The following is a 19,085-nucleotide window of genomic DNA, read 5'->3' as shown; positions in this document are numbered from 1 at the left end:
GGAAGGAAACTGGGCACTGTAAACGATAGGAAGTTATTAATTGTACTTAAGTATCTACTTAAGTTAATATATCAAAAAATAAAACATAATATAGATATAACGTACGGTGGTTTGCCAAAATAGAACAATCATCTCATCGTAAGTAAGATGATACTTTCATACTTAGAATAATTTAATGATTACTTAAGCATTCCTTTAGTGTAGTTATCTCGTACCCAATCTATACTATTAGACATCATTAGGGAACTTTTAGCGACCCTGAGTCTATTTAAGACATTTTTCGTATTCAAAGTTGCGAACTCAGTCATCAAATATTTTAATTCCTTTCTGCAGTAGACTTCTAAAATTTATTTATTTATTAAAATTCAATATGCAATAATTATCTTAGACGAGGTCTGTAACCTTAAAATCTCTTAAGCGTCGCGCCTCTACAAATGCGAGCTTATGGGGTCCATTATTCAAAACGGCCTTAGTTATGAGATTCCAACATTGCTAAGATATTAAAAACGCCCCCTCCATTGAATTCACACAGCATACGTGATGCGAATGTATAACAAAATGATTTAAAACATCTCTACAATATAAGTATAACGATTTTATTATTGTATTCTGATAAATACATTTATTAAAGTTAATTGAAATACAGAATTGCTACTTCAAAAAAAACAAACATCCACCTTATCTTTCTTTAGGCTACTTATACTTAATTTGTCACATAATAACTGTTCAAACTGCTAATAGTTACAGTGGTTTTCAAATATCTTGCCGTCTCTTTACTTGGTGCGAGTTGCGCAGAAAACAATTTCAAAGAGATTTCATGTCTACGCAGCACGCCGATGACCTTGAGCCAACAAGACATTTGAAAACACTAATAAGCGTGATCACTTACCATTAAGTGTGGAGTAAAAGTTAAAGAATTAACGATAATGATTATATCCCTAGCAAGATGTTACATAAGGCTTCATATTAGTAAATAACATTTCTTTACTAAAGCCAACCCTCACCCCGCGCGTTACAACTGCGAAGCACGTAGCGACACCAAATCTAATTCCTTACTGGGATGCCTTTTATTTTATCTTACTTTGTATCCGATGAGAAATATATAACACATTTCATGTAAGCTAATATTATAATGATCAAATTTTATGTAGGCAGTGACTATAAAGAAGCTGGATAGATTAGGATTGTAACAAGTAAATTATGAGATAAATGCAGTGGTATCATATAAACTGATATCGTGGGTTTCTGAGAGTTCTACTCGTCCCTTCACCAAAACAACAAACGCTCTTTACTGAAGGAAAATATTTTCAATATAAAAGCATTTTAAATCACAAAACATTGGTTTTCTCAATTTATTCCTTTAGAGCAGTCGTTAAGTGTCATTATAACCATCACACAGTTAATAAATAATCATAATAGTTAAGTCAACAGCAATAACAATTCGTTAGAAAGAAAGTAATATGCCCGCATTAGAAATTTCAATTTAGAAACACATAATCCGTCATTGTGCCCGCACAATATCCCCTCATAATCCAAACCTATTCCCACACTTATGGCGAAAACATTACGAATTGTAAAGTTGCAATGTGAAAATCCGGGATATCTTAGAATTTCTCCGGACAATGGCTACAGTAACAATGCAGCGATCACAATCAGTTTTGCGGGGGCAAAAAAGTCCGGGACCGGGAGAGAAGGGCAATTGAAAAGGGAGCATCTAGCGGACCGCCATCTGCCGCAGCCGGCGTCTTGTCTTGCTCGTAGGTCGACCACACGACGGTCAACTATAGGACATTTAATACTTAAAATATGACCGAGTTATCTGATCAAAAAGTGTCACAAGGTCTTTGTCGCACTATAGCTAACTTGTCTTTTTTTTTCTTTTATGTCATTTCCTTTGCCTATATAGAATTTACACGTTATCTGACATCAATAATAGCAATAGCAGCACCTCACTTGCAATTCATATAAGTATACAGTCAGCTATTACAGTATTAAATCGGGACATTATCCCTTAAAAACTCGACATATTGTCACTATTGCAAAAATAACATTATAGAAAGACTCAAGGGAAGGTCCCTTGGGAATCGTAAATTGCCAAAAGCAGCACGTGTGCTCGCCGATACTACTTTATGATGGCAACACAAAACTCCAACTCTATACTCTACCATAACTTCAAGTTACCTACAATATTATATACAGTATGATTCAATATTAATAGAATCATGTTAAATAGTTTTACCGTGGATTTCCACTGTTAGAAAACTCGATAATATATTAAAATTACTTTTTATTTCTCTTGAATAACTGAAACAATATTATAAATGTTCCAATTGAGGAAACAAATTGTTTAAAAAGTCGTGTACAAAGAAAAAAATATTATGATTAAAACTCATAAAACATTAATTATGTGTTTAGGCTCGTGCTTATTTGATATAAAAAGCTACAAGTAAAGAACTTTGTGATGTAAGAGTTCAAACTCTCGTCATAAATATGATAACAATAATTTCAATTAATTTTTACGATCGTGTTTTGTAATTAGCATTCATTTGTGCCACACGATAAACTCTGGAAAATCGTTTTTATTACAGCGTTAAGTAATTTCAAAGTATACAATGTATGGTATTGTATTTTTAAAGGTTTTATTAGTAAGATGATCATGCATCGTCTAATACGTAACATCTTTTTGCAAATAAGTCAATTTTCTTCCATACCAATATCAGTTCTATTATGGAACTTTCGTCATATAAACCAAATACATTTATACTTTTGAATAAATATTGAATATTTACAGCGAAATTACAGATCAAAAACCTAAATAAAGTATTAATTTTTTTTAAAAAGAAATCAATTACTTCACAGATTAAATCGTATCATAACATTTTTAAAATATTAAAAATGATATTGTGACGTCATAAAACTACATATTAATGCGCGAATACGGTTCAAAGCCAAACGTTTTCCCGCGCAATGGCGACGACGCGACGCTCTTATAAGCATCCTTTCGCGCCTAAATTTGAAATGAGAACGCGTGAGAACTCGCCTGCGCGCGTCGGTTCGGGTTACGCGCGAACTGAATGAATGATTAAAAAAAATGCATCTCAATACGAAGTCGATGCGAGAAAAGTATAAAATTATACCGCGCAAGGTTTATTATCATATTTATAATTTAAATTTAGGTTTAAATGTCATACTTTGAAGAATAAATCCATATTAAAGCTCCAGTTTTTGTTTGCTATTGCATAAATTCTGCATTTCAAATAAATCCCACGATCCCGCAGTATAAAGGCACGTAGGCGTTATTGCCTGTGGTGACTATAACCATAATGTAAAAGCAAGGATCATTGCATTTGACTACAGAATATACCAAAATTGCTATAAAAATACTTGATTATTTTTCGTATTATATACTACAATATCGGAGAACAAAAAATAGCGGTCGTTGTCTTTCAAAAACTATCATAAACTAGCTTATGAAGTTATGGTTTTCTTTTTTCTCATAAAGTTATACGCCAAACGAAAAATAGTAATTAATCCAGACATAACATTAAAATTAACGTTTCGTCTCACGCGATGTGCTATTCGTGTTTAGATCAGTCATTCTCAAACATTCCTCAAACAAATACCGGTAGTATTAATCCTTTTATTTTTAAATAAAAGTAAGAGATTATAATCGTTATTGTTAATAAGAATGCATATATGTTTGTTACAGGGATATATAAATAACTACATTTTATTCCAATAAACTGAATGATTCCCGTGAATGAGAATTGGTTTTGTTTTTCGCAATATAATAAATCAACACCGCAACGAATAAAACATAGTTTTTTTTTTATTATAAGCGGCCACGTATATTCGCCGAAATAGCGAATCGGCCGCTATCCATCGACAATCGCAATTGTAAATGCGATTCCTACCTTTAATCGACGGAGAAGAAGACACAGAAAGAGTATATTTCTTAATTTGCACTCCTTTATCAAATCCACTTCCCTTTTCTAACCATTCATTATAAGAGGGTGGGAAAGGAAAATGGACTGAAATTAGGTCTGCATCAGACGAAACGCAGAATTAATTCCACATAACGCCTGTCGTCTATGTGGTTCTTGTGTAGTTTTTTAACTCCATGCAGACTAAGTCGCTATATGTTCTATATGTTCAAGCCCTTGAAATATAAACTGTCTAGTTCAACTTTACACAAATCTTCTGAACTTGGTGGTCAGCCATTGGGATTACATTTTTTTTTCAATCTATTTCATCTCAGCTAATCTATCGTCATTCAATTTGTTCAATAACCAAACCATGACAAAACAAAATTTATATATAAACTTTGAAAAGCACTGTAATCTAAATGCCACGCAATTATGATCTTTATTAAAAAGTAATAAGGATCATATCACGATACATTAAAATTGACAAAAAGCGGTGCCGTCAGAAGAAAAGCATTTTACGAAGCGTGGAGTTTAACTGATCCAGTGTTAATTAACATTTTTTTTATATTTAAATCTGTACGGAACCGACTTTATTCTATTTGTAATGGTCAGTAATAAACGTTCGCCCTTTGATCACCTACACTGTCCATTATAGGCACGTGTTTCTTTTATGGATATTTAAACCTGGAATAATCTTCAAAACAAAAGAGAAAAGATTAAAAAAGATAACATATTTAAATGCAGGCAATGCACCTGCAACTTTTGTTTAGTCTTATCTATCTACTCCTTTATTAAAAAAAAAACTTTGTCGTTAGCCAGTCTTGTTATATCGTAAGTTTTAAAATAATCTATCATTTTTTCTAATGGACATTTTTGTCTTTTTTTTCATGAATAACGGACGACAGGATATTCCTGTACGTGTATTAATGCTTTGGTAAATTATGGTAAAAAATACAGTCAGAACTGTATTTAATCCTATTTATAAAGTACTAGTCGCTTCCATAAACATCAAAACTTTCTTGACCAAACTAAGCTTTGTAAGGAAAGTTTGCATGACAAAATTTTATAAATAAAAAACATGACGAGTGACGGAATGATGTATTCGCCTAACTCTTCCCTCATCTAAACAGAGATGACAAAAAATATACTTTGACAATCTGTCCGTCACATTTGGAATCTGGGACGAGGCTGGTCGAGGCCGTTTAGCGACACTTATTCCGCAAAAACTAATACTTGTATACAAACCGGTTCTCACCCTTCTGCCCTAAGGCTGCCTACAGGCTGACGACACTAAAGTTGACTTACTTTTTTTTAGAGAAAAACATTTTCAAAATTGGTTATTCGTTATCAGCAACACATCATGTACATACATGTGTACATATATACATTCAAATTTTATTAATATGTATAAATTTATTACTATATTAACACCAAAAAGTCAAACGTTACAAAGTCTTTGGCCACGGGTCTACCTTGACAGCGAGGGCACATTGTAAAACGATTTGAGATGGAGTAATCGATTGTGATACACCATAGTAATTAAAATTTAATAGACCTTTAACATTTGGCCCCGTGCATTGAATAGGCGCAACACTCTGCTTCTTAGTCACACTAGTGTAGACAAAATTTACAAAAAAAAAAACTAATAAAAAGACAAAATTGAAACCAACTTTTAATTTTATTTAGAAAATTCAATAATCCCTAACTTTACCCAAGTACATGTCTCTTGTCAGCCGGGCAAGTAAAGACAAACAAACAGACAACGCTTTATTGTATGAAATAATGATACCAAGATACAAAAAAAAACTTAACAAACAGTCTGAATCTTCACAAAAGTAACCATCAAAAAGAAAATACTTTTACATTGAATAATGAAAATTCGTATAAAGTAATATCGTTAAATTTAAAATATTGACAAAAACTTAACACATTATATCTAACAAAGTGAAAGTTTGAACAATACAAGTCGTACGTCTGCAGACAGCCTAAGCGAGCATAAGGGGGTCAGTGCCGGATTGCACTCGCGGTCCGTATAAAAAAGTTTACAACTAGCTTCCCGTCTAGACGCGGCCGCGTGCTCGCTAACGACCATCATTAATATTTAATACTCCAACATATAAATATTTATGCTGGAAGAGGCTAGGTGTGGGACTGATAATGTCGCAAGGTGTCGACCTAATAGGCTCCAGCCAATTTATTTGACGCAAAAATACAATTCACAGTCACGAGGACTTTCGTGCTCCGAGCTTATTTATTTTTTTAATTTTATTCATATGTTCAAGATATTTTGATAGTTGTACTCAAATTTATTTTTATCATGGGACATGTCCAAGGTCGTTAGTGAAATGGTAAAAAAAAAACTAAATCAGCCGTCGTAACTAATTAAACTTACTAAAGAGTAACCTTTTACGTGGAAAAAAGATATAACTCTAACGATTTAAAATAACCGACGAAGGGAAAGAAAGCAACATAATCTCCATCTAAATAAGAACTTCATAATAAGTCTCACTAATTATTCATGCAAGCTGAAACATAACACAGCTGCTACCGGATATCAACCGCTTTACTTACAAGACATTACCAGAAAAGAAATCTTTAAAAAGCCGATGTTAAAATAAAACTTCTAAATAGGATATATCAAGGCGAACAATTTAAACTTTGCCACTTACATAAGCGGGGGCGTCGATTCCAGAAAATTCCATTTGCAGGCTGACGGTTGCGGGGCGTGGGGCGTGGGGTCGCGGGGGGTAACGATATTAAAGAATTCTTGTTAAATTGTCCCCGGGCTGGCCTGCGCCGAGGAGGAGTACGTGTCACGCATTTTTACACATACCAATGTTAAGGTGGCAAATGGCTATACATTTTTTTATAAGAAAAAAAAGGCAAAGGAATAATGAAAACAATAAATTGATCATCATCACTGAAGATCTTCCATAGATGAACTGTTATTGGTCACTTCTGTAGTACCTTGGTACCTTATTAACCTCTCGTTTGAATCGTACTCATATTAAAAAAAATCATTAAAGGAATCTGACATTTCTAGAGCATTAATTTTCGTAGAGCATTATAAAATAATAATGTCGTTTGAAACGATAATTATGTTGCAGATATTTCTTTCCAAACTTATAAAAATTTCAAATTATACTGTCCAATTTTTATTAGTCTAAAGAAACGGACATCTTAAACAAAATATATCGATTGAATTTAACTATTATACTAACAGAAGAAACTATTATTTTTATTGTTGATTACGACTCAGTTATACCATTAAAAGAAACAGTCGCAAACATTTCCTCACATCACAGTCGAGTAATCGCAAAATATCTCCATACTTCAGATATGTTCCATTAATTTTAACTTCCTTAGTTACCATTTATTTTTTTACAATTGATATAAAAGTGCAGCGCACGCGAGACGTTAACCGCCAAGTATTCCTGATTCAATTCAACGAAGACACATCAAAGATGCCGACAGTAACACGACTGGGCAATGTTAACAAAAACAAGTTTACGGTCAAAGTTTTTATTCTTATTTACGTGTATCCGTTACAGGTAGTATTTGCTATCATTATCCAGTAAATTGTATAGATTGAGATAGTTTAAGATGTTTAAAGTATTAAGACGCACTGATCCGTGTTGGTAATGCGTTGGTACTCATTCCTTGAATATACTGAGTCCGTTGAACTTATAAATATATATGTATCTACTACAAAGTATATATCTACAAATATGTGTCACAATTATACGTTTTATGACATAATTATCTAATTTAATGACCCACAAAATCATAGACATTTAAATCAAGCGTTTTAGCAAACAAAATGCGACTTGAAGATGGCTGTCTTAACGGAAGAACGTAAGACTGTCCTCTTCTTTTAAAAAAATAAATAAAATCGATTTATTGTGTATGGCCAAGGGAATGTACAAACTAAAGAACCAGTCTTACGGACCACATAATAACATTTAGGAATATACATAAATCATTACATAAAATTTACAAAATGAATACGATGTTAAAATTTTATGGTAATTCTAATATTATGTGCAGTGTATTGTTGTGTGTATGTGCTAGTCTATGTGTATTCCAATTTATGTGCACTTGTGTTTATGTGTATATGTACTGTTAGGAAGAAAATCCGACACTGTGCCGGTGTACTGGCGCAAAACTAGCCTTACTAAAATGTCGACGTCTATGTCCCCTCACTAATCAATCTGACACTTGACTTTGTTATAAAAGCGGGCTATTCGCGCCGAAGGATTCTTACTAATAATGTATAAAAGTACTAATATCTAAAAGATTTAATTTTAAAAAGAGAATAAAAAATCAAAAATAAATCTCTTTATTAAAAGAATGTCAACTTCTGCATCTAAACATTACCTTACTATGAGAATATTTCCACAGCTTGAATTGCGAAGTCTAAACAAGATATTGTATATATCCCTCGCATGCGATAGAACCGCAACCTCGATAACCGCAAACCGATATATAAACGTTACACAAAAACATATCGATTTGTAAGAAACTTGATATTTATGCAGCAACCGGCATCCATCTGTACCGGTCAAGTGTTTTATTAATACTATATTATTACACTATGCAATAATATTCCATATCTAAGATTAGGGTGATCACACACGAGTGGTGCCGCGTCGCGAGACGTTTTGCAGCATCGTGTGGTACGTTGCTATCGCCTCATTTACATGGTTAAAGATGAAACTGCATGTCTCTATACATTACAGATTATTTACAACAAGATTCGTGTCACCATTCCATAATTATGTCATCATCATCAGCTCACTACAAGTCCCCACCCAGGGGCTCGGAGCCTACCGTAAGTTAAGGGTGATTAGGCCATAATCAACCACGCTGGCCAAGTGCGGGTTGGTTGACTTCACACATATCTTTGAATTTCTTCTCAGATATGTGCAGGTTGCATCACGATGTTTTCCTTCACCGTAAGAACGTCAGATAAATGTACATATGTAAATCGGAAATCGAAAAACACAATGGTACATGGCGGGATTCGAACCCAGGGCCTGCAGATTACAAATCAAGTGCTTAAACCCCTGAGCCACCGACGCTCTCCATAATGATGTACAGTTTTCATTTTATAAAATAAATAAAATAAAATATAGGGTATTAACCACACCAACATAGCAAATTACATTTACAAAAGATATGAAATAAACAGAAAAAATATAATATACATATAATATTAAAATTAATTTATATCCATTTATAATTGACATAATAATGATATTAGATTTAACGGTGTTCGGAAGTGCGATATATTTAAGACAAATTGTTGTGGAAACTTCGTGTTTTGCATCGTGGGTGGTGAGAGGCAAACAAAACATATAAACAATCACTTAGGGGTGTCACATTCACTTAATTAATGGAAATAAAATAATTCTTACTAATATTATAAATAATGAATGCATAAATATTTGTTACGACATATCTATAGAATAGCTAAACAGATCTTGCTGAAATATGGCATAGATGTAGAACATAGAACACATAGGCTACTAATTAAGTTTTTTTTTAATTCCGCGGGGACGGTGTCTCTGGTTACAGAATTTAATTAAATAATATTGCTTAGAAAGAAATAGACCTGGAACCTAAGTACAATTAAATGACTTACTGTCAAGAAAACAGTATTTATCTGACATATTAAATACAAACTTGTATAGGGAAAAATATTTTAGATTATGTTTTATTATTATAAATTGAATAATTTCATCATTTTAAAGCATCGTGTACAAAAAATAAAAAGCGACAACCCTGACTGTTAAACAGTGCTTAATCGTTACTGAGAAACATATCCATAAGCAGGAAGTGTAACCAGAGCAAAAAAGTACAGGTCGACTTTTGAATTTGTTAAAGTAAACAATCCGTCAAAGATATACCGAACGAATGTTGTTTTAGGACGGGCCATTGATAAAATTCGGTCGGCGAAACGAAGCTAATCGTTCACAAATAACATTTAGTCATGCAAAGTAAACAAAGTCTCAAACACCAATAATGTAGGTATAAAATTATCATAAAACCTTCGATCCTATTTCGATGTCAAAGCGATAAAGTTATTCTAAAGTCAAGGTAAGTCAGTCATACCAAGTCTTTACCCTACCATAGTTACTATAGTATAAACTTTAGAACGTTAAGAATAAAGAGTCGTAAACATTAATTAAAAATAACTCGGCACGCGACCACGTACCGGCATGTCCGGCCCCGAAAGCTGCATTAAAAAAAACCAGCCGTCAATATTTTCGCGCCATTTTGGACGGTGTAGTTTACACATAAAAACTAAATTAGCACACGGGCTTTTAAGACACCCGATACGTCGGAACTGCCTACCCTAAATGCATTTAGCATGCACTAGTTTTTTCTATACCCCAACGTTTTGTGAGACGTTTTTGTGCAAATCTTAAATGTATTGTACAAAGAAAGTGAACTAAAAGTCGGGTACAATGCTGGATCCGATCGACACACCTGGTCTGACGTGCGCACTCACAAAACGATACAAGCTACACATCGGGCGGTTGTAAAAACATATCTATGCATCTATGAATAAGGCTTTAATTGGAGAACACATAAGTAGGTGACCCGCGGCGATATAACAACCAACAATAGCGTCCCGAAAATATAATAGTACAAGACATTGAGTAACGAGACGCCAAATATTCTTGGGTTGTTTTTTTTTCTTTTCAAAGTAAACGCAGGTGACGGTACTTTTATAGAAAAGAAATTGAATTATTTATCTATTGAGCAATGATGATCCCGGAGCAATGTAACGCTGTTGCTATGCAGCGCCTGAAGGGAGTTCGGGTGGAGGGGGTGTATTATGTACGTTTCCTTTGAGAGCGTCATAAACTCGGCCACTTTTACAAATTGCTCGTAAATTATAGCAATAAGTGAATATATATGAGACTCACAAATATAAGGGCGCTACATTAAATTCTACTATATCGGATGGTTGGAACTCACAATAAACTTATTAAGTAAATAATATCTCTTAAACTTAACAAACACATTGGTCATACGTCACATTTATTACTAAACCACTATTTAATTACTCCTTATAGTCTATTAAAGACGAAAGACAGATTAAAAACCTTTCTGATTCGTGAAGAATGTAAGCTAGGTTGTTAGTTTGAAAATACCAGAAACAAATCTTAATAATATTATAAATGCGAAAGTTTAGATGGTAGGATATATGTGGGAGGTATCTCCAGAACGACTATAGGGTTTTTGCCAAAATTTGGCATTCATATAGAGCATAGTCTGGAAGATATTTAGGCTACTTATAAAATTATTTTGAATTCAGCCCGGATGAAATTGCCGGCGACAGCTAGTGTATATGTATATTATAAAAGCGAATCAAAGTTGCCTTTTTAAAGATTGTCAATTGCCCAAATGAGTAATTAAATGTAATTACTCCACTCGATGCCAAAACAATGTGGCGCCGATTCATTCGATTAGGACAATTTTTATTGACCCTGAATCGAGTCAATGGCTTTAATCGATCCTAATCGTTTTAATATCGATTCCATTGTAAGTTGCTCCTTTATTTCCCTACTTCCTTTCGTAACTTTATTTCCATACGCGTCCGCCGCGTCCGGTGCTGTTAACCCTTACGTCGCTTTGTTTGTAAATATAAAAAGAACATTATTATATGCTAAACATCGTGACTCACTGGCGTTAAAGGGTTAAAACTGGATACAGTGAGATCACTTAACATTTGTTTATATTATTAAAGACAAGCGCTTTTGATATTTTATTGATTAACAATTTGTCGCCCGCGACTCCATCCTAAGAAATGTTCTATATTAAAGTCAAATTTCAGGGAGATTCATACAGCCATTCTGGAGATACCTTTAAATGTTCATCCAAACATTTATAATTAATAAGAGTAAGAAGTGATATATCACACTATTATAAGTTATTATAATATGAATACATCAAATACTGCGTTCTAATTTCTTTTAAAAACAAAATTAAAAACTTAAAAAAGTTAGCTATACAATCTCATTATGTTATAAAATTACGTTTTTGTATTATTTTTAGTTAAAACATCCATACGAACAACAATCTATAAATAAAAAAAATCAATCATGTAAAATTTCTTTACAAATTAAACTACAGCAAATATAACAGTGTGCACTAAGCGTTATAGACCTGACAGTGTGGAAAAACCAACTTTTTGTAAATCAAATCGTTCCTAATGCGCAGTTTGTATGCAGAGTGCACAAGCTGGGATATACTGCAGTTAATGGATGGACGGTTTGACACCTTCTAAGAATTCTTTCTCCCTTTTAATATTCATGGCCTTTACCATATTGTTTCTAGTTTCCCCTCTTCGTTTTTACAATTTTTTTTTCTTAAGTCATTCGATAATGATTGCGCAAAAGACCTTTTCAAACGGTGCTATGAGGGGAACTTCTTTGACCGTTGTTTAATGCATTGCAATGCCTATTTTATATTACCTAGTAACTATTGTTATATTACTTTGAGTAACCAATGAGGGACACAGTGCTCGACTGAAGCGAAAACAGCTGTAAAATTATTTTCTAGATGCGAAACAAAACTAGATATTTTTATAAAAACAAAAGTCGTAGTCGTAAAGATATTAATTTAAACATTAAAATCAGTTCATCAGTTTTAAAATCTAAAGCTGGATTTCCCAGAAAACAATCCAAAAAAAAGTTAAGCTTAATCTTACTATTATGTTACTTCTTTCTAATATTATAAATGCGAATGTTTAGATGGATGGATGTTTGTTTGAAGATATCTCCAGAAAGGTTGAACGGATCTTGATTAAATTTGGCATACATATAGTACATAGACTGGAGTACATGGGCTACTAATTATGTTTTACTTTTAATTCAGCACTGACGGAGTCGCAGGCCACCGCTAGTTAAGTTTATACCAACGCTTAGTTTATAGAAAAAATAAAGGTGAACTCAAGAAAAGAACCTTACGTTATTCTCGTATTGAGACACTCATTAAAAACGACCTTGGTAATCCGAGCCGTGGACAAGGCGCCACCGTAATTATGTGCACCTAATGATCGCTGCGTAACTATTTATTGTAAATTATTGATAATAAACATCGCAGACTAGACCATACATAATAATAGGTTTTTGCAACAAGAAAAATGATAAATCGTTGTAAAAAAACAAGAAAAAACATTTGTATAAGGCTCGGAAATATATTATACATTTATATTACTTTATAAATAATATAACTTAACGATTTATCTTTATTTAACTGCCACTGAAGTAAGAAAATATCTCGTCAAAGCAGACATGTGTAAAAATTCTACCACTAACGCCATCTAGTATCGAAGAGTGAAAAAGCCTTTCAACATAAGGGAACTATTTCACAACATTAACACAGAAATGTTGTAATCAGTCATAATTTATACTTGTCATGGCTTTTGTCAATTGTCCTACTTTTAATATAAAATGAGTTGTATTGTTTAATCTTTTACATAGCAAGTATAAGTATACGTACTTTACATGAAAATTGTTTGCATAAAAATTTCTTTTGAAACTCAAATAAAACATAACCAAAATGTATTGTTTTTTCAGGGAATTATAATTCATCACACACTAAAACCTACACTACCTAACTAAAGAAGCTACATTGCAAAATACAAACGAAATATGACATTAAACAATAGGCAGTATTTATCAACATCAGCTCACTATACGTCCCCACCGAGGGGCTCGGAGCCTGCCCTAAGTTAAGGGTGATTAGGCCATAGTCAACCACGCTGGCCCAACGCGGGTTGGTTGACTTCACACATATCTTTGAATTTCTTCTCAGATATGTGCAGGTTGCATCACAATGTTTTCCTTCACCGTAAGAACGTCGGATGGACCGTAAGAACGTCGGATAGACCGTAAAAATGTACATATGTAAATCGAAAAACAGCCACCCTGAGCCACCGACGCAGGCAGTATATAAATTATTCTAATTGTATTATAATCATATTAAATAAACGTGACAAATATGCTTATCTAGACGTGCCACTTCATAACAAACAAATATCTACAAAAAACTTTATTAACTTAGTAACAATATTAAATAGATTTATAACGTTATAAAAGCAAAACAAACGAATATACTACTCATATTGCGCAATTCGCAAATATTATATACGTATCCTTTTGTTAGTACCGACCAAAGTTCTTTTGTGATCTTTGTTCCTACAATAAAACCTTACAAGTGAAATAAATCCTTGGTTATCTTGATAATACGACAAGATATATTACTTCTTATGAAGCATATATCTATTGTTACGCCCACCTAATGTACTTAATGGCCTAAATAAAATAATCTTTAGACATTTCTTGATACCGATTTTATTACTATGATATATAACTGAAAAGATGTGAAACAATTATGAATTCTTTAAATCGTTAATCTATGATTAGACGATTTACTGACGCATATAACGTCTGGTTTAAAGAAAGAGGTCTAGATTATATAATGCATAAATGCCTAAATTTCAGTTAAGATTTCAATAAATAAATAAATAAAATATTACATAACTAATCTAGTTAAAGTATTTGGGTATTGACAAGAAACCGCAATGCGACACGGATCAACGCACTTCTTAAAAATTCTAGTATCGACTGACTACAGGATTTTAGGTCTAATGTAAATATACTTAGTTAAAATTCGTATTGATTGCTTATTAATGGTTCTAAGTATGTAGCCATAACCTTTATAGCTTATGCATGTAGAAGTAGAGAGAAATAGATCGTGAGAGGTTAGAAATAAAAAGTTTATTGAGAGTCTGAATATCAGCTATGTGATTATGTTAAGGGAACATCATTCTTATCTTTAAACGAGTCAAAATGTTACAAAATACCTATGAGTTATACTAATATTTATATAAAAAAATTCCATGTGATATTTTAAATGTTAATGCGTAGGTAAACTGTCGTATGTCACAACTCGCATATTCTAATCGATCACATAGTTGTCGAATTCAAATGTCCAACAAGCACAGGAAATATTTTACATTTTTTCGTAACATCGCCTCAAGTTCAAGGCAGTTCAACGTTGAATCACTAATGCGTATCATAACTAAAACGATCCATGTCCGCATGTAGGTTTTTTTTTAATGTACGATATAAAATTTTACCTCCTTATAGATTGATTATTCATCATAAAGTAATACTTAACAATTGTTCTTTTAATACCAACAGATTCACTTCTGTTTACTACAGTCATTTTTAGAAGTAAAGCGTTTTTTTTAAATTTGAGTACAATCATTTTCAAGGCCAAATAAATGCATCGTCAACGCCATCTCGTAATTCAAAATAACAAACAATTCATAATTAAAAAAAAAAATTAGGCGACATCTGACGGCCAAGCGCCGTAACACATAAACTTTAAACGAAGCTATTCAACAACAGATGGCGCTGAACTAAAATGTAACTCTTAATAGAAAATACATACCAACGCCATCTAGCGACGTGTGGCAGAATGACATCAGCATTCCTTTCAGCAGCATCTCCAAAAGTAAAAAGCACAAAAACACTGCATCCAAAGCGCACTTTTTCAAACATGTCGAAAACTAAACAAATACCTTTGATCAATTGTCGTGATTAAATTATCACCTTTTATATTTACAGTTTGCACACTTAATTTTGTAATGTTTTATATACACTGAACAATATTTTGCACATGTTTCACAATTGCACATTTGGCATTGCATCATTCGTGCATCCATCTGAAACAATGCAGACAATGTTAATTAGTGATGATCATACACAAGCAAGGACATTTTCAAGTTTTAACAAACCATTCTAGTCTTTACGAAACAAAAAAAACAAGTTTTATTACACATCCAGAAATGGGTCAGATTATTTACTTGCATACAGAAACATATTCTTTTATTCAATATAAATAATAAAATTAATACTTTGTGACTATACATATGTACCATATGTTCAATGAAAAAAAAATTACTTCATAAAATTTTCTTTTATAGTAAAATTAAGAAAAAAAATTACAACATTTGTAAAACCAAAAGTCAAGGTTAATCCATTTATAATAAAAAAAGAAATAGGTTTTTAATCTTGAAATCATTTAATTTCAAAATTTACCACACAATACGCTATGTTAAATTTTAAACACCTTTTAGTTCATTTAACTATTTGACATATGTGAATTAAGTAACCAAAAGTAAGTACAAAATATCACACTAGCTATAAGCTGATTTCTACAATCCATCGGTGACCGTTTTAAGCAAACTTTTATATCTTACCTACTTGCCATCACTGCACTTACCAGAACTTATTGTGGTATTTTATAATATATCTTGGTCATTATTATTTATTAAGAACAAATAGAGGTTTTCTATTGATTCTAGTTAAAAATTTTAACAACTATTTAGGGTCAAGGATATCAATACTGTTTGGTTTTAAATTGTAATATTTTACTTTTACATTCTCATACTAGTTTAAGAATACATATTAATTATTTGAACAAAATTAAAATTAGTAGAATTACCAACAAAAAGAAAATAAAAATAACGTGATCGAAATGACCTTTCTGGAATGTCCTTCTTTTCCAGACAACTTTTTATAGTAACCTTAAAATAATTTGTGAATAAAAAAATTACCACATACCACTAACACTTCATCCTTCAAAGCTCTAATCCAGGTTAACGCATGCATCGCAAATTTCGTCTCAAAAAATAACCAAATAAGAGATGTTCCAACTCAACCTAACATTTGTTTTAAACCGAGATTTTCGATGAAAACCACAAAATTTTGTCCTTAAGCTGGAGTATACAGTTATAAGCAAGTTCCTCTTAATATTGGCTCACTTTTGAAACACTTATATGACTGAAATGACATGAAATTATCTGAAAAATGCAAGCACGTGCACTCGAAGTGCACCTTTTTAAAATCGTACAATTTTTCCTGACCGAACTTGGATTATGATCCCGAATGTTCCCGTATTTCACTTAGACACTGTACGAACTTTAATGAAATTTCATTAGCGATTTACATTATAACCAATTCGAATTACAGCGGCTGAAAAAACTACACAAAGAAAACATATGATCGATCGAAATTGAATTGAAGTGCACATGGATTTGTCTATGACCTACTCCTGTCATTTTTGAGAGAAATGAATGAATGAAAAATCTTGACATTTGAATGCCAAAGTTAAAGTTGTCTCTGGTTACAGATTAAAATGTTCTTCCCAGTTTTACAAAATCATGTTTACCCATTTCGGTGCCGTGTTCCAGCGATTATTAATAAAAGCGGGATTTTTATGCTGGGAATAGTAATAATTTTTATAACGATAATACGTACCTAGTAATACAAAATATGCTCGTATTGTTGCGTGTCATGTTGATTTTAAAGCCTGTAAAAAATTATTAAAACAATTAAACCAAAAAGCGATAAAAACAAAAAAAACATTAATAGAAATATTACTTACAGGTTCATTTTCTACCCATAAACTTTCAAATTCTTTTTCAAATTTAGCCACTATATTCGGATGAGATGTTACGATCACACTTTCATGATTTGATATCATCGCCTGAGTAGACCAATTAAGTGAACCAGACATTACGAAACCTTTGGTATTTTTACTTTTCGGAAGTTGGTTTGTAAATTTTCTACTTAAATGTCCATGCACGTTCAATTTTTCGGCGTGTGCTCTTAATAAAAGTTTCCGCTTAATTGCTTTAGGGCCATCAACAATGCAAAACTTATGGTGCATTAATATCGATCTTTTATTCGTCTGGACTTGAATGAAACCTGAAATAATAGAAACAAAACTATTTAATATACACACAATACGCGACGCTCAAAAGACTAATTTTATATACTTACTGTATTCCTCTAGTCTTTTGATTTGTGACGGAGGAGCATATGCCATATCACTATCTACAACAATACGCACTAAAACATGTTTTTGACCTAATCTTATTATTTGTTCAGTTATTTCGGTGCTTGTTATTAGATACATACACACATCGAGAGTTTCTCGCGCTGATTTAATATATTTGATCAACTTAAAACAATTAAGTTCTCTACTTTCACAAATTGTTATTTCTTTGTTGGGTGGAATTCTAATAGTGTGCCGAACAATGTCATCGGAAAATAAAATCACATCATTAATTTCGCGGTTCTTTATCTGTAAAACTTCACTACACGTATCGTCATTTGCCACCTCATTTTCTGTATGTTTGCTTGAATTAAAAATATATTTGCATATTTTTTTCGCCACTTGAGAAACGACTACTACAGCAGCAGCTGATGCTAAAAGCATTTTTGTACTTTTCCAATCCATTTTGCACACAAATTATCATAAAGCAACAGATTCACACAATTTCATGAGCTATGTCTCACTTTCACAGAAATACAGCCCGCCATGCTGTCCACGCTATTGACAATTACGATCTTATTTCGTTTAATATATGCGAGTTTATGATCTACCCTCATTGAATAAATTAAGTTAGAAAGTAAGCGTAAAGATGAAATAAACAATGTAAATAACAGATACACTTAAGAACCTGAACATTATGTAAAACCAAAATAACCTTTTTATATTTTATAACACTTTAGAAACTTAGAAAAAATTTAGTTAGTGATAGCCTTACTACCATTCCTAATTCATTTAACGTTTTATACATTTAACACCTACATGAAATTACATTTTGTATTATATTAGATATTGAAGCTATTAAATATTTTTTTTTTGTTTTTTTTCTTTAGCCCTTTTGAGACTTGAACTAAATTTAATGTTTGGTAATAGGCATAGAACTGACAGACCTCTAAATAGGTGGCGCCAGCGGCAGGTTTACTTCTGTAATTTATTAATTTGTCATTATTATTAAGACTGTTTCACGAATTAGGGTTAATACATATGACTCCACTCCATGTCCACCCAAAGTTACAAATTTGTTGATAAACCATATTATCATTCTCGCTCTTCCAGGTGGGCAGCCACCGGGCAGTATGACGCGGTCACCTCGCATGGTTATAATACATGGCATGAGCTGCATTAGCTGTTACGCAGATACTCAACGTTACAACCTTAAAACCTTATGGGAGATGGACTTTTGAGCTGGTTAAGAGCTGATTTTCCAACGTCGACATACAAAAAAACTCTCGATCA

The 19,085-nt window shown here is 32.6% G+C and overlaps 1 protein-coding gene across 2 annotated transcripts in view; it reads right to left on the bottom strand.

Annotated features, from left to right (window-relative positions):
- LOC106121190 (mitochondrial cardiolipin hydrolase) overlaps positions 1 to 18,402 on the bottom strand; it is a 104,871-nt gene extending 86,469 nt beyond the window's left edge. For both annotated transcript variants that reach the window (XM_013316714.1, XM_013316713.1), the window contains exons 1-4: positions 17,798 to 18,402; positions 17,400 to 17,722; positions 17,273 to 17,324; positions 15,402 to 15,675 (exon numbers count right to left, since the gene is read on the bottom strand). In XM_013316714.1, coding sequence (XP_013172168.1) covers positions 17,307 to 17,324; positions 17,400 to 17,722; positions 17,798 to 18,257 — 801 coding nt within the window. In that variant the 5' untranslated portion in view covers positions 18,258 to 18,402 and the 3' untranslated portion in view covers positions 15,402 to 15,675; positions 17,273 to 17,306. The remainder of the gene's footprint in view (positions 1 to 15,401; positions 15,676 to 17,272; positions 17,325 to 17,399; positions 17,723 to 17,797) is intronic.
- Between the last annotated feature and the right edge of the window lie 683 nt (positions 18,403 to 19,085).

This window comes from Papilio xuthus, unplaced genomic scaffold, assembly GCF_000836235.2.
Source record: "Papilio xuthus unplaced genomic scaffold, Pxut_1.1 DF826945.1, whole genome shotgun sequence".
Lineage (NCBI taxonomy): Eukaryota > Metazoa > Arthropoda > Insecta > Lepidoptera > Papilionidae > Papilio > Papilio xuthus.
The sequence above is the reverse complement of the archived record's forward strand: the minus strand, read 5'-3'. Positions and strand labels throughout refer to the sequence as shown.